Source organism: Patella vulgata, chromosome 1, assembly GCF_932274485.2.
Source record: "Patella vulgata chromosome 1, xgPatVulg1.2, whole genome shotgun sequence".
Lineage (NCBI taxonomy): Eukaryota > Metazoa > Mollusca > Gastropoda > Patellidae > Patella > Patella vulgata.
Window position 1 is genome coordinate 55,604,322 of NC_065879.2, and position 14,221 is coordinate 55,618,542.

Below are 14,221 nucleotides of genomic sequence, written 5' to 3' on the forward strand. Positions count from 1 at the left end.
TAGGTCTAAATGGAAGTAAACAAAATGGCCAATAATTTTCTTTTCAAAGAGAATTTTATTGATAGCTGAATTCTGTTTACTGTCGCTTCATACGGCATGCAAAGTATACCGGAATGTATAATTGGCTTTCATGTTTCAAATTCTATTATCATCATGGGTCAGAAAAATAAGAACAAGCAAGGAGTCGATAAGGGACGATTCTCGTGAGAAAAACAGTCCGCCATTATTTGTTTCATTATACCGCCACCAAAATGCACGAAAGTGAACATAGGCATTTCTTACTAATGAAATTGAAATCTCTATCATTATATCAGGGATTCATATTTTGATACTATTATGGTACCTGAAAATAACAATAAACATATTGTACACGTAAAACCGTATTTTAATTGTTGTGTGATGAAGTTAACAGAACACACTTACAGTTACGGCAGCTTCTTGATGATCAAGAAACTAAACTTGATTACCCAATCAACAATCAACTTTTGGGGGGGACGGACGAACCCTGGAACATAGTCATTACCAAACGAAACAAATAATTATGAACAATTTACTGTACCAGTGTTATTTCGATGAAGGCTGTAACGAGGGGTAATATGATGACAATATGGAAAAATTGACTTCCTACATCAAAGCTGCATAAATATATGAAGTTAAGTGAATCTGGACTGTTCTCTTTGAATATCTTGGCGACATGAAGGGGGGCATTATGCACCGCACATGCCCTAAAGTGGTTCAGTCGGTTTTGCGTCATGGAGTTGCGCAGAGTGCTGAAGGATTGCTCGGCTGAGCAGGAACTAGCAGGGTTCAGCAGTGTGAGATGGGAAGAGCTTCAACAGAAGGGAACATCTGCCTCAATTCAGGTGACATAATGAGGAACGCTTCGTGCACAAGTGAAATAGGTTTGGCCGAAAACTGGCGCTTGAAGAATGTCAATTCTTGTTCGAAGTTCTGATTCAGTTCCAGATACGTAGAAACAAGCTCACCATCATGTGGACATAAACCTGAAAATCTATCCTGCCGTCCCCCCCTAAATCCACGCCCATGGCACTAAGATGCTAATTTTTACGATTTTCATCTTCACAACCCCTGAAAGCCTAAAGAAAAAATATTAAACAACAAAATAGTAAATAAATGGCATGGTTGCTATGTGATTTTGTTTAGAAACATACCAACATCTTTAACTTGCTTTTTCTCAAAACTTGACTTGGGCCGTATCAAATGGACACAGCTCAGTCAATTATTGCCCGATTTAAACCAACAATACATCATTTTGAAGGTATTGAGATGAGAATATGAAAATAACAATAACTCAATTTCCTCATTGCGACTCATAGCACAGGTTACAATTGACCTTTCCGTTGACTCCGCCCACAATAAGGCTTTGACCAATCAGCTCCGATTACAGTTTTCCGCGAAAATGACATCAAAATTAACAAGAGCTCAGCAATAAAAAGGCAGACAAATTGTTGACAGGTAAATATGCCAGCTTGTTAACTACTCTAATAATTTTATTTTATTATCAAATTAAAAGTTCACAAGGGACATTAATACAGATCATACAAAGATAGAAAAGTGTTACTCCCATTTTTCATGTTACTTGGCCTATTGTTTTGTCTTGCTAGTCATATTAAGGCGTAATTTCAGGGTAGGCCTAAATATTCATCATTTAAGTTCATGACACAAATTTGTTGAGGTTCATTAAAAAACTCTGATATGAAATAGCATGTTTTGATTTTTGATGCTGGTGTCATTTAAGTGGAATCATACTGCAATTTCAATGGATAAGCTTACATCTTGTAAATATTACTTCAAAAATTCACTTTAGGCCTATATAGACACACCACATTATTGATTATGTGTACACTTTTATAAGCCCACATTTTCATGTGGACGTATATTGTCGTCGCCCCTGTCCGTCCGTCCGTCCACAATTGTTTGTGAACAGTCTACAGGTCACAATTTTTATCCGATTTCAATGAAACTTGAAATATAGGTTTATCACCCTAAGATCTCGGTTCCTTTCGATATTGGCATGTATCGGACTGTAACTTCATGGATTATGGCCCCTGATTGTACGAAAAATCACGTTTTTGGCTTGTGAACACTGTAGAGGTCACAATTTTTATCCGATTTAGTTTAAACTTGAAATATAAGTTTATAACCCAAAGATCTTGGTTCCTTTCGGTATTCGCGCATATTGGACCGTAACTTCCTGAATTATGGCTCTTGATTGTACAAAAAATTGCATTTTAAGCTTGTGGACCCTATAGAGGTCATAATTTTTATCCGATTTAAAAAAACGTATTATTATATCACCGTTACACCCTAAGGACAGCTGAGTTCGAATTTCGTGAAAATCAGCCCAAAACTGACAGACAAAATGGCCGCTCCTCATTCTCAAATAGCGTTAAAATATGGTATATCAAGGTTGTGGACCCTATAGAGGTCACAATTTTTATCCGTTTTTGTTGAAACTTGAAATGTAAGTTTATAACCCAAAGATCTTGGGTCCTTTCAATATTCGCGCATATCGGACTGTAACTTCCTGAATTATGGCCCCTGATTGTACGAAAAATCATGTTTTTAGCTTGTGGACCCTATAGAGGTCATAATTTTTATCCGATTAAAAAAAATGTATTATTATATCACCGTTACACCCTAAGGACGGCTGTGTTCGAATTTCGTGAAAATCATCTCAAAACTGACAGACAAAATGGCCGCCCTTCGTTCTCAAATAGCGTAAAAATATGGTAGGTCAAGGTTGTGGACCCTATAAAGGTCACAATTTTAATCCTATTTTGATGCAACTTGAAATGTAAGTTTATAACCCAAAGATCTCGGTTCCTTTCAATATTCACGCATATCGGACCATAACTTCCTGAATTATGGCTCCTGATTGTAAGAAAAATTGCGTTTTTTTCTTGTGGACCCAATAAGGTCAGCTGAGTTCGAATTTTGTGAAAATCGGTCCAAAACTGACAGACGAAATGGCCGCCCCTCGTTCTCAAATAGCGTAAAAATATGGTATACCAAGGTTGTGGACCCTATAGAGGTCACAATTTTTATCCGATTCTGTTGAAACTTAAAATGTAAGTTTATAAACCAAAGATCATGGTTCCTTTCGATATTAGCGCATATCGGACCGTAACTTCCTGAATTATGGCCCCTGATTGTACTAAAAATCACTTTCTTTTTAGCTTGTTCTCTATCCATCTCTCGGGAGCCTGGAGGTCGGGTGTTCGATCCCTGCATTGGCCGAGAAAGTTCATCCCGATTTTCCAGCGTGGTTCCCCCTTGTCAGTGATGCAGGACGGAGGGCCTGACAAGGACAGCTGTCTAGTCCTTCGGATGAGACGAAAAACTGAGGTCCCGTGTAAACATTGGAATGCACGTAAAAGATCCCTTGGCAGTTGGAATTCGATATAAGAGTAGGCGATGGTGCCGCTGCCCGGGCAAAATTTTCCTCATAGCACACTGTATGGCGTATGCCCGTCTTCATTAGCCCAGTATAGGAGCAGAACAGTAGGACGTTAAACCCCCATTCCATTTCATTTCTATCCATCTCTCGAAAATGTGGGCGTATCCTGTCTGGCAGCCGCTGGTATCATCAGTCTTTAACCTTATTACTTCTTTATTCTTTTACAGCTACATTCCTGAAGAAGAAAAAAAAATACCAAGAATTAACAAAAAATTAACAAAGAAATTTAACATGTGATTTGCTTACCCAGTCTGGCAGCAACAATGTTAGTCTGTTACTTCCTTTAAACGAAATAAATATGGTTTCTCGTTCTATCTCTTGCCAGTTCGGACTTCAGTGACACATTGATGCTTGATCTGGCAATCGCCTAAAACAGGTTCGCGTCAGGAAAATATCCTTCATTATAGTACCTGGGGCACTGCTTCTTTACTTCAAACTAACAATACACTTCTCTTTCAAAAATATTCCAAAACATAAGCGGGAAAGTCCAAAAGATTGGCACAAGATGGAACGTTGTTCAGCCATCGCCATGCTTGTTTATGTCTAAGGCGCGTCAATGTTGTCTAAGGTGACGTCATTATACAGTTCTCTGACGGAAAGGGCAATTGTCTTCGATTAATGATTATAGTTGATTGATAATTGGAAAATTAAACGAACTTACCTTTAGGGAAGTGAAGTTTGATTGAAATTCTACGAGTCATGTAAGGAACGGAGGAATTATGTGAGATAGCCTCTTGGCTAAGCTTCATGGTCCTGTCGTAATTGCCATGATTCTGCTTAACAGCTAGTGTTTTATCCCTTTCTATTTTTCTAAAAAATAGTGGCCCATACATAACAGCTATCATGCTTGAGGTCAATAAACCAAGAACCCTTGCCACTTGTCTAATGACAACATTATTGGAATGATCCAGCAAATCAGTGCAAGCACTCTTAACTTTTCCCTTTTTTTCCTCTGTAAGTGTAATTGTCATACTAATGGAATTAATAATAAATCCTAATATTTCAGTGCATTGACTTGGATTAAACACAGATTTTTCTGGGTGGACAACAAATCCTAAATTATAGAATAATTGAGTTGTGTCCCTTACATTTTGCCTTACATGTTGAAGGTAAACATCATCAAGATAACCAGAACATATATGACCTCTGGTACGAAGGTGGGATAAGGCAGCACACTGATCCGCAGTGAATATTCGCTTGGCCGCTACAATCACTGATAAGGATGACATCGATGTGACTTAATTACTACAAAATATTAACTTTTTTCTTTCGACAAATTAAATTCTGAAACATTTTTTTTTTAGTATTAGAAAAATAAATAAAGGTGTTTGAAGTATATCTTGATAAAAAATATTCCATAATTAGCGTAAATAGGTACAGAAAATAGTACGCGGAGGCGTAAAATGGGTAAAACGATATAATTCTGCCCGTACCAGTTCATATTACTACGTTCGATGTAAACAACGCACGCGTGACCATCAATTTGACGTTTTTTTCTGTTTGTTTACTCTGAATTCTTTCAGAAGTACATTTTTTACCGTCTAATCTGATTGAAGTAATCTTTTTTGGCGTTATCGATGTCATCTTGCTTTGTTGGTAAACATTGTGATGTGACGTCACCCTTAGAACTACAGCGATCTAACCTTTTAAAGGTCAGTCATCTTGGACAGAGATAAAAGACGGATGTCGCATTAGGTCTGTAAAACAGATTGATAAGGCAGGTTTAACAATTTTTGTAAATTGTCTTGGACATGAAGCTAAGCCATTAGGGAAACATGTATTCCTATAGTAATTATCACCCCATTTAAAACATAAATATGATTGTGATTCTTTAAGAATTGGTACAGAGTAATAAGCATTTTTTAGGTCAATTGAGGCCATGTAACAATTAGGTCTTACTAATTTCAAGATCGTAGAAATGGTGTCCATTTTGAAATGTTTATACTCAATGTAATGTTTATTCAAGAATTTAAGGTTAAGTATGAGTCTACACGTTTGATCTTTTTTCAGCCGAATGAAAATTGGAGAAATGAATTTGATGTCCTCAATTGTAGTTTGTAAAATAACTTTTTTATTCAAGAGTTTCTCTATTTCAGTATTAATCATTAGAGTTTCATTTTCATTAAAGTTTATTACAGGACACCTATTTCTGTGAGGTTCGTCTTCGAAATTTAGTGGAACCCCAACTATCAAGTTTAATATTTCTGAGTCAGAAGTTATAAGCCTCCATTGATCTAAATGATGCTTTAGCCCACCTGCAATGAAGCTATGTACTTGAAATCTTAAAATTTCAATTAAATTGGCACAGAATGCCTCATATGTACCTGCCTGGTGATCTAGTTGGATGTTGAGCTTGAGGGCTTGTTCTTCCCCCTGTCGTTCTTGGGCCAATAACCTTTCCCTCTGTTGGACCTGTGGTTCCGATATTTCTCATACGACGAGTTCTGGCGTTTGTCTAAAAAATGCCTCTTATTAGAATTGTAACCATGCCCATAGTTCTGTTCTTGACTGAAGGTTGAAGTGGCCTTAATCTTATTCACTTCTCTTATTTCTTTAAGAGTTTTATTAAGATCATCCCCAAACAAGAAACTTGTAACTGGGATTTGACCAGTGCAAATGACTTGAAACTCTTTGCTTAGAGACCCCTTTAACATTTCACGTCTTTTGATAGACAGGTCAAAAGATGCATGGCCTACAAAAGCTATAGCATCAGACAATTTTCTGATATTTTCTTCATCAATATTTTTGCTTTTTAACATAGTGTCTAATACTTCTATGTTTGTGATACAGGCCTTAACTAGTGCCTTTTGTGTGTTGGCCATCCTTATATCCTGTCTTTTTGTATAATTTGACAGTTTTCGCCATATTATAGGGTTTATGGTTGGAACTAAAAGTTTCTGACAATTTGTAGGCCTTAGAAGTGGTTCCATCCTGCTTTTGAGCTTTTCATCAGTGAGTTTATTAGCCCATCTTTTGTTTACTAAAGTGGCTATATTTTCAGGTACCGAGGGGCCTAGCCTCTCATCAGAGTCATATTCAGCCTCTAACTCGACCTATGTATCCAAAGCCTCACTGTTGTCCACCTGGTTTTCACTTTCATTTGCTTTGGGCATAAGGATGGACATATCATCTACATCACTGACAAGATCCTCTGATTCGGAGTCCGAAATAGTATGCCTGACCCTGTTCAGTTTTGCATTGGACAAAGGACTGTCAAATTCCATGTCCATATTTTCAAGCTTACGCTTTGTAGTGGTACATGGTTTAGTACTAGGCCTACTAGAAGTAGAACTGCCTGAAGTAGGACTTGATGGTCTTTAAGTCAGTTGTTGAAGACTTTGAGCCATCATCGTCATATTATCATTCAATGTTTTGATAAGGGGTAAAATTTCATCATCTTTTTTCCCGTTGTCAGTAGTGTTACACGCACTAGGTCTATTTTTGTGATAGATCTCTTCATACGCTGCTACTGCTACATCATTTTGGTTTAGGCTCGCCGAGTCGGACGCCATCTTGAAACTTCAATCCACGTAGTGGGAAAAAAGAAAAAGGCCAAGTTTGTCCTTAAAAGTCCCCAAAATCTAATAAAAGATTTGTAAAAAATTGCCGTACGTGACTGAGTCAGCACACAGAATGGTAGGTAGAGTCTTGCCCACCAAACTCTGTTTAGGCCTAATTTTGCGGAAAACAAAAAAGTCGTCTTCCTGCTCTGAAACGCGAGCAATAACTGATTCTGATACGCATGCGCATATTTCACATGATTTTGTAGTGACGTCATGACGAAGTAGAATTGCCAATGATATATATAAAGCCTATTGTTTGATGTTTCGTTTCATCTTAAAAAATATATGGAAATAGACGAAATGGCTGACAATTCTTTATGAAGAGAATTGAATATTTTGATAGTTGAATTCTGTTTTTTGTAGCATGACTAATTAGATATCATTATTGTTCCCCACCTTTTGAAGACACAATAACACAATAACTCTTTCTAATTGAGCTGGAATGTTCAAACTTGGTATAGGTGTTTATTAGGTCAATGCCTTGATGGAGTTCGAAGATCTGCATTTTCTGCTTAGGGTAAGCAGAGATAAGCAATTTGATTGGTTGATGCTTTGGGACACAATAACTTTAGTTTTTATTAAGTGAGAGTAATGAAACTTGGTGTTTAGTTTCATTACATCAATACCTTGACTAAGTTCGATAATGAGCATTTTCTGCTCAGGGTAAGCAGAGCGATAAGCAATTTGATTGGCTGAGACTTTGGAACACAATAACTCTTCTAATTGAGCTAGAGTGTTCAAACTTGATGTAGGTGTTTATTAGGTCAATGCCTTGATGGATTCCGAGGATGAGTATTTTCTGCTTAGGGTAAGCAGAGATAAGCAATTTGATTAGTTGATGCTTTGGGATACGATAACTTTAGTTCTCATTAAGTGAGTGTGATGAAACTTGGTGTATAGTTTCATTACATCAATACTTTGACTAAGTTCGATGATGAACATTTTCTGCTGAGGGTAAGCAGAGCGATAAACAATTTGATTGGCCGAGACTTTTGAACACAATAACTCTCCTTCTAATTGAGCTAGAATGTTCAAACTTGGTAGAGACGTTCATTAGCTGAATGCCTTGATGGAGTACGATGAACATTGTCTGCTTACGGTAACCAGAGATAAGCAATCTGATTGGTTGATGCTTTGGGACATGATAGCTTTAGTTTTAATTAAGTGAGAGTGATGAAATGCCGAGTATGGATTCATTATATCATTACCTTGACTAAGTTCGAAGATGAGAATTTTCTGCTTAGACTAAGGAGCGATAAGCAATTTCATTGGTCAAGGCTTTAAAACATAACAACTCTGCTTTTAAAGTGGTAGAAAACTACAACAACTTTCGTAAAGTAGGTCTAAAGTAGCTGGAAGCTAGTAGTCGGAGGACATCTAAACTGGGATCTCAGCGATACATAAGGGGTTCAGGAAGAAGATGAAATAGGTAGAGAGGCAACCCGATTAACCAGCGAATTTATTTTAAACGTTTCGGACTAAAGGTGTCCTTCCTCAGTAATGATTTGATGGAGCGAAGCGTACGGTATTTATAGGTAAAATGATTGTGACGTAATAAGAGCGTTTAGGATTGGTCATGAGTGAATTGGATTAATCCTGATCATAGTTTATTTTTTGGAGATAAGCAATTTCATTGGTCAAGGCTTTAAAACATAACAACTCTGCTTTTAAAGTGGTAGAAAACTACAACAACTTTCGTAAAGTAGGTCTAAAGTAGCTGGAAGCTAGTAGTCGGAGGACATCTAAACTGGGATCTCAGCGATACATAAGGGGTTCAGGAAGAAGATGAAATAGGTAGAGAGGCAACCCGATTAACCAGCGAATTTATTTTAAACGTTTCGGACTAAAGGTGTCCTTCCTCAGTAATGATTTGATGGAGCGAAGCGTACGTATTTATAGGTAAAATGATTGTGACGTAATAAGAGCGTTTAGGATTGGTCATGAGTGAATTGGATTAATCCTGATCATAGTTTATTTTTTGGAGATAGGTGTGCCAATAAGTGTAATTTTGGATTTTCAGAAATAAAAAGAGAGAAAATTAATATTAATATAATAAATACTGCACAATTCGCGGTAATATGGTGGAGTGATATGATTATAATAAAAAATGATTAGAATAATTAACAAGTAAGAATATATAGATGAATAAACAATAACACAAAATAGTAATTACAGTTCATAAGTGTTCTTCAAAAGATGATGCTATATTCGTTTAGTATGGCGTTGAAATGTAGGTCGTGATGTGCTGGTGCTGCAACTCTGCGTTTAATTTAGGTAGAATGTTTAAATCCGATGTAGATGTTCATTAGGTGAATGTCTTGACTGAGTTCAATGATTAACATTTTGAGCTAAAGCTAAGCAGAGCTAAACAATTTCATTGGTCGATGCTTTGGGACAAGATAACTTTGATTCTAATCGAAGAGAGTGATGAAACTTAGTGTATAGTTGATAATCAGTTTGATTGCTTGATACTTTTGAAAAAATAAATGTGAGAAAACCGTCCGTCATTTATTTCATTACCTCCGCCAAAATGCGCTAAAATGAACGCCGAGTCTGATTGTAAGCATCTCTTATAAATGAAATTGAAAAACAATACATGTAAGTTTATTTTTTATTAAAAAAACCCCATAAAACAATGGTGACAACTAGAAGTGACCAAGTGACATGTAAAAAAATATTTGAACTGTGACAAGTAAAGTTTTACAAATATTTCAATTCCTGGTTATGGCCCTTGTTTCACTTTGTTGAACCCCTTGGCCTTGTAAATGCGCTAACAACTAAAGTTATCCAATCTGTGTTAAATTTATATGCACTTTAATTAAACACTTGTCAATGCTCTAACGACAAAAAAATTATCATCAAATCTGTATTAAATTTATATGCATTATTTAGATTAGTGAAACGAAGAATCCTATTGGATTTCAGCAATTTCTGTTAAACACTTCTACAGTTATGGCCTTGTTTCACTTTGTTGAACATTGTGAATGCTCTAAAGACAAAAGTTAGTATTCGATCGGTATGAAATTGATATCTTTATCTTGTAAATTCTCCCATTACCTGCTAAAAAATAAATATGTGACAATTTACCTGCGGTGTGCATATGTTTTGTTGATCTTGAACCTACCTTTACTCTTATGAAACATTAGATGCTATAAAAGATGTTTTTGTGATTCCTGTGGCTTTGTTTTTAACCACATGGAAATGTGATCGTATATTGTCATCGCCCCTGTCTGTGCGTCTATTGGTCTGTTCATCCACAATTGCTTGCGCACACTCTACAGAGTACATTTATCACCTGATTGTTGTAAGATTTATATATACTCTTCAAAAAATGTAGGGGATATTGAAATGCAAATACCTATGCAGGTTTTGATATGATAAATAGTCATGGACACTTGACATGCTTTGAGAGTATGTTCACAGATGAAGAACTTTTCGCCCCAACAGAACCACTGAGATGCATGTGCAACACGCAATAGCATCATACACGTGGGAGGGGTTCATTGTCAAATGTGACACTTCAAGAAAGGGTTGATGAAAACTGCCCCTTGCTGGTTTATCCTATCCATGGTTGCTTTCCTATCGGTTCTTGCATAAGATTTACTGTTTAGCATATCTTTGCTTTAGTGTGTTACGGTTAATTTGATCGGGAGACGTGTTCTTCGACGTCAACATCAACCGACAACACTGAAAGAATTGGCCGTGGCACTGAAAGAGAAGTGGGTCGGATTGCCCCAAATCGTGATTGGACGGTTGATTAGGAGTATGCTACGAAGAATTGCTGTATGTCTCAGGATTGTTGGAGCAATTACTCATTATTAAGACAAAAATCAAAAACGTCCATTTTGACTTCTGACAGTGTATCTCTTTGCGAGCGAAATGGGGCCGTCAGATAAGCCGCCCATATGAACTGCGTAGGTAATTGGCCCGTTATTAACATACACTGGTTACCTCTAATAAAAACAGCAGTGCATTTCCACAGTTTTGTATTGTTTCTGAATATCCCCTACTTTTATATGTTGTTTACATTAGTGAGATGAAGAACCCTATTTAATTTCAACAATTTCGGTTAATAAGTTATGGCAGTTGTTTCACTTTGTTGCCCGTTTTGAACACTCTAACAACAAGAATTATCATCCGATCTGTATGAAATTTATATGCATTATTTAAGTTAGTAAAAAGAAGAGGCCTATTGAATTTCAGCAATGTCAATTAATTACTTCTAGCGTTATGGCCCTTGTTTCACTTTGTTTCACTTTGTTGAACCTTGTGAACGCTCGAACAACAAAAGTTATCTTCCGATCTTTGTGAAATTTATATGCAATATTTAAATTAGGGAAATGAAGAAGCCTATTGAACTTCAATAAGTTCTGTTCATTACGTCTTAGAGTTATGGCCCTTGTTTCTCTTTATTGAACGTTGTGATTGCTCCAACGCCAAAAGTTATCCGATCTTTCTGAAATTTATATGCATTATTTAAATTAGTGAAACAAAGAATCCTATTGAATTACAGCAATTTCCAATTATTACGTCTAGAGTTATGGCCCTTGTTTCACTTTATTGAGCCTTGTGAATGCTCTAACATCAAAAGTTATCTGCCGATCTGTATGAAAATTACATGCATCATTTATATTAGTAAATTTAAATTGAATTTCAGCCATTTCCCTTTATTACTTCTAGAGTTATGGCTCTTGTTTCACTTTGTTCAACCTTGTTAATGCTCGATTGATGAAACTTATCATCCGATATGTATGAAATTTATATGCATCATTTAAATTTGTGAAACAGAGGACTATTGAATTTCAGTAATTTCCGTCAATAATTTCTAGAGTTATGGCGGTTGTGAACCTTGTGAATGTTTGAATAACCAAAGTGATCATCTGATCTGTATGAAATTTATATGCATTATTTAAGTTAGTAAAACGAAAAAGCCTGTCAAATGTCAACAATTTCTATAGATTACTTCCAGAGTTGAGACCCTCGTTTCAGTTTGTAGAACCTTGTAAAGGCCCCCAATTACCCACAAAGGAATAAATATGTGACAACCCTTGTCGACCGCCTGGACGATTTAGCTGCTGTGGGCATATGTTTCGTCGCCTGGCAACTTATCTTTTTTGAACTGTGAAATTGATATCAGTGTCTTGTAAATGCACCCCATTACCCACAAAAGAATAATTATGAGACAACCCTTGTCGACTGCTCATACAATTTAGCTGCTGTGGACATATGTTTCGTTGCCTGGCAACTTATCTTTAAGATTTATCCTGTCGTTATTTTCTAATATTTGATATATTTCAGGATATCGTAGAAACACATCCAGGTTTAACATTTTTATTAGAAGCTCCAGAATTTCACTCCAGATATGTTAATACGGTATGCACTCTACTTTCATCATGTTGTCTTTGTCCTGACATGATAATGTACCCAACAATATGTAATTTTGACCAAATTTTGGGGCTGTTTTGGTTTAAAGGAGGCAAATCTTTAACTCGATATCATCCACAGTCTTCAACATTGCAGACACGACTTATTGGTCAATTTAAATCAACATTTGTACAACTGTAGTACCATGAGTCTACTGTCAGATGTGGAGAGCGGGCCATTGATTCAGGTCGCCACATCCAACGTACGACCCATGCATCTTTTCTTATTACATATCTTATTAGCCTTGTGATCGTCTAGAATTTGTCTCTAGTTGTGTTTGCTTCTGCTTCACGTTGTGTATTTACTTCTTCCTGTTTTCTTAAGACGTTTGTCTTCTCAGTAGTTATAACAATGCAACAGTTCGTTTTTACATTTTATATAGCATAGCTGGATACATGGATACAAGCATAGTACAGATTACAATACTAACTAAAGTCATTCTCAAACACTAGTCAGCCAGACTCGATTTGGGCGAGTCTGCTGAATAGAAACTTTTCCCTTCTAGAACCAAGCTGCTGTCTAACGAATTCTCACAAATATGATAGTTTTGTAGCTTTTGGCTTTGGATCTTCAATTATCTAATTGGTCAAATATAATGTAAATAATTACAGAGATTGGTCAAATAAGCCAAATGATGCAATCATAAATTTCCATCACATGTTTTTCGACATACTGACAATAGAGAATAATTTATTAAGATCAAAAATGTTGTTTAACCCATCTTATTTCTCTATTCCTTGTTTATAAATTTAAAAACAATGTCGCAACGACGATAGTGCTACACAACATCTAATGACACAGTAAAAATCACTACCATAAAGGTGATAATTTTCTGCTTAGGGTAAGCAAAGATAAGCAATTTGATTGGCTGATGCTTTGGGACACGATAACTTTAGTTCTAATTAAGTGAGAGTGAGGACACTTGGTGTATAGCTTTATTACATCAATACCTTGACTAAGTTCGATAATGCACATTTTATGCTGAGGATAAGCAGAACAATAAGCAATTCGATTGGTTGAGACTTTGGAATAATGAACACTGTTCGGGACACAATAACTCTTTCTAATTGTGCTAGAATGTTCAAACTTGGCGTCGAGTGGAAGTTAAACCCCATTTCTCTCTCTCTCTATTAAAATGGGTTTGTCCGTCCGTCTCTCTGTCTGTCCGTCTGTCTGTTCGTCACACTTTTTGGGACACAATAACTCTTTCTTATTGAGCTAGAATGTTCAAACATGGTGTAGGTGTTTATTAGGTCAATGCCTTGATGAAAGTTTGATGATGAGCTTTTTCTGCTTAGGGTAAGCAGAGATGAGCAATTTGATTGGTTGATGCTTTGGGACATGATAACTTTACTTCTAATTAAGTGAGAGTGATGAAACTTGGTGTATAGTTTCATTACATCAATACCTTGACTAAGTTTGATAATGAGGATGTTCTGCTCAGGGTAAGCAAACGATAATCAATTTGATTGGTCGAGACTTTGGAACACCATAACTCTCATTCTAATTGAGTTAGAATGTTTACACTTGGTGTAGGTGTCTATTAGGTGAATGCCTTGATGAAGATCGATGAACATTGTCTGCTTACGGTAACCAGAGATAAGCAATCTGATTGGTTGATGCTTTGGGGCACGATAGCTTTAGTTCTTATTAAGTGAGAGTAAGGACACTTGGTGTATAGCTTTATTACATCAATACCTTGACTAAGTTCGATAATGAACATTTTCTGCGGAGGGTAAGCAGAGTGATAAGC

General features: G+C 36.5%; 1 protein-coding gene across 7 annotated transcripts in view; it reads left to right on the top strand.

The window, feature by feature from the left end:
• LOC126808777 (serine/threonine-protein phosphatase 2A regulatory subunit B'' subunit beta) overlaps positions 1-14,221 on the top strand; it is a 281,556-nt gene that overhangs the window by 152,878 nt on the left and 114,457 nt on the right. For all 7 annotated transcript variants that reach the window (XM_050533746.2, XM_056101922.1, XM_050533748.2 and 4 more), the window contains one exon: positions 12,343-12,417. In XM_050533746.2, coding sequence (XP_050389703.1) covers positions 12,343-12,417 — 75 coding nt within the window. The remainder of the gene's footprint in view (positions 1-12,342; positions 12,418-14,221) is intronic.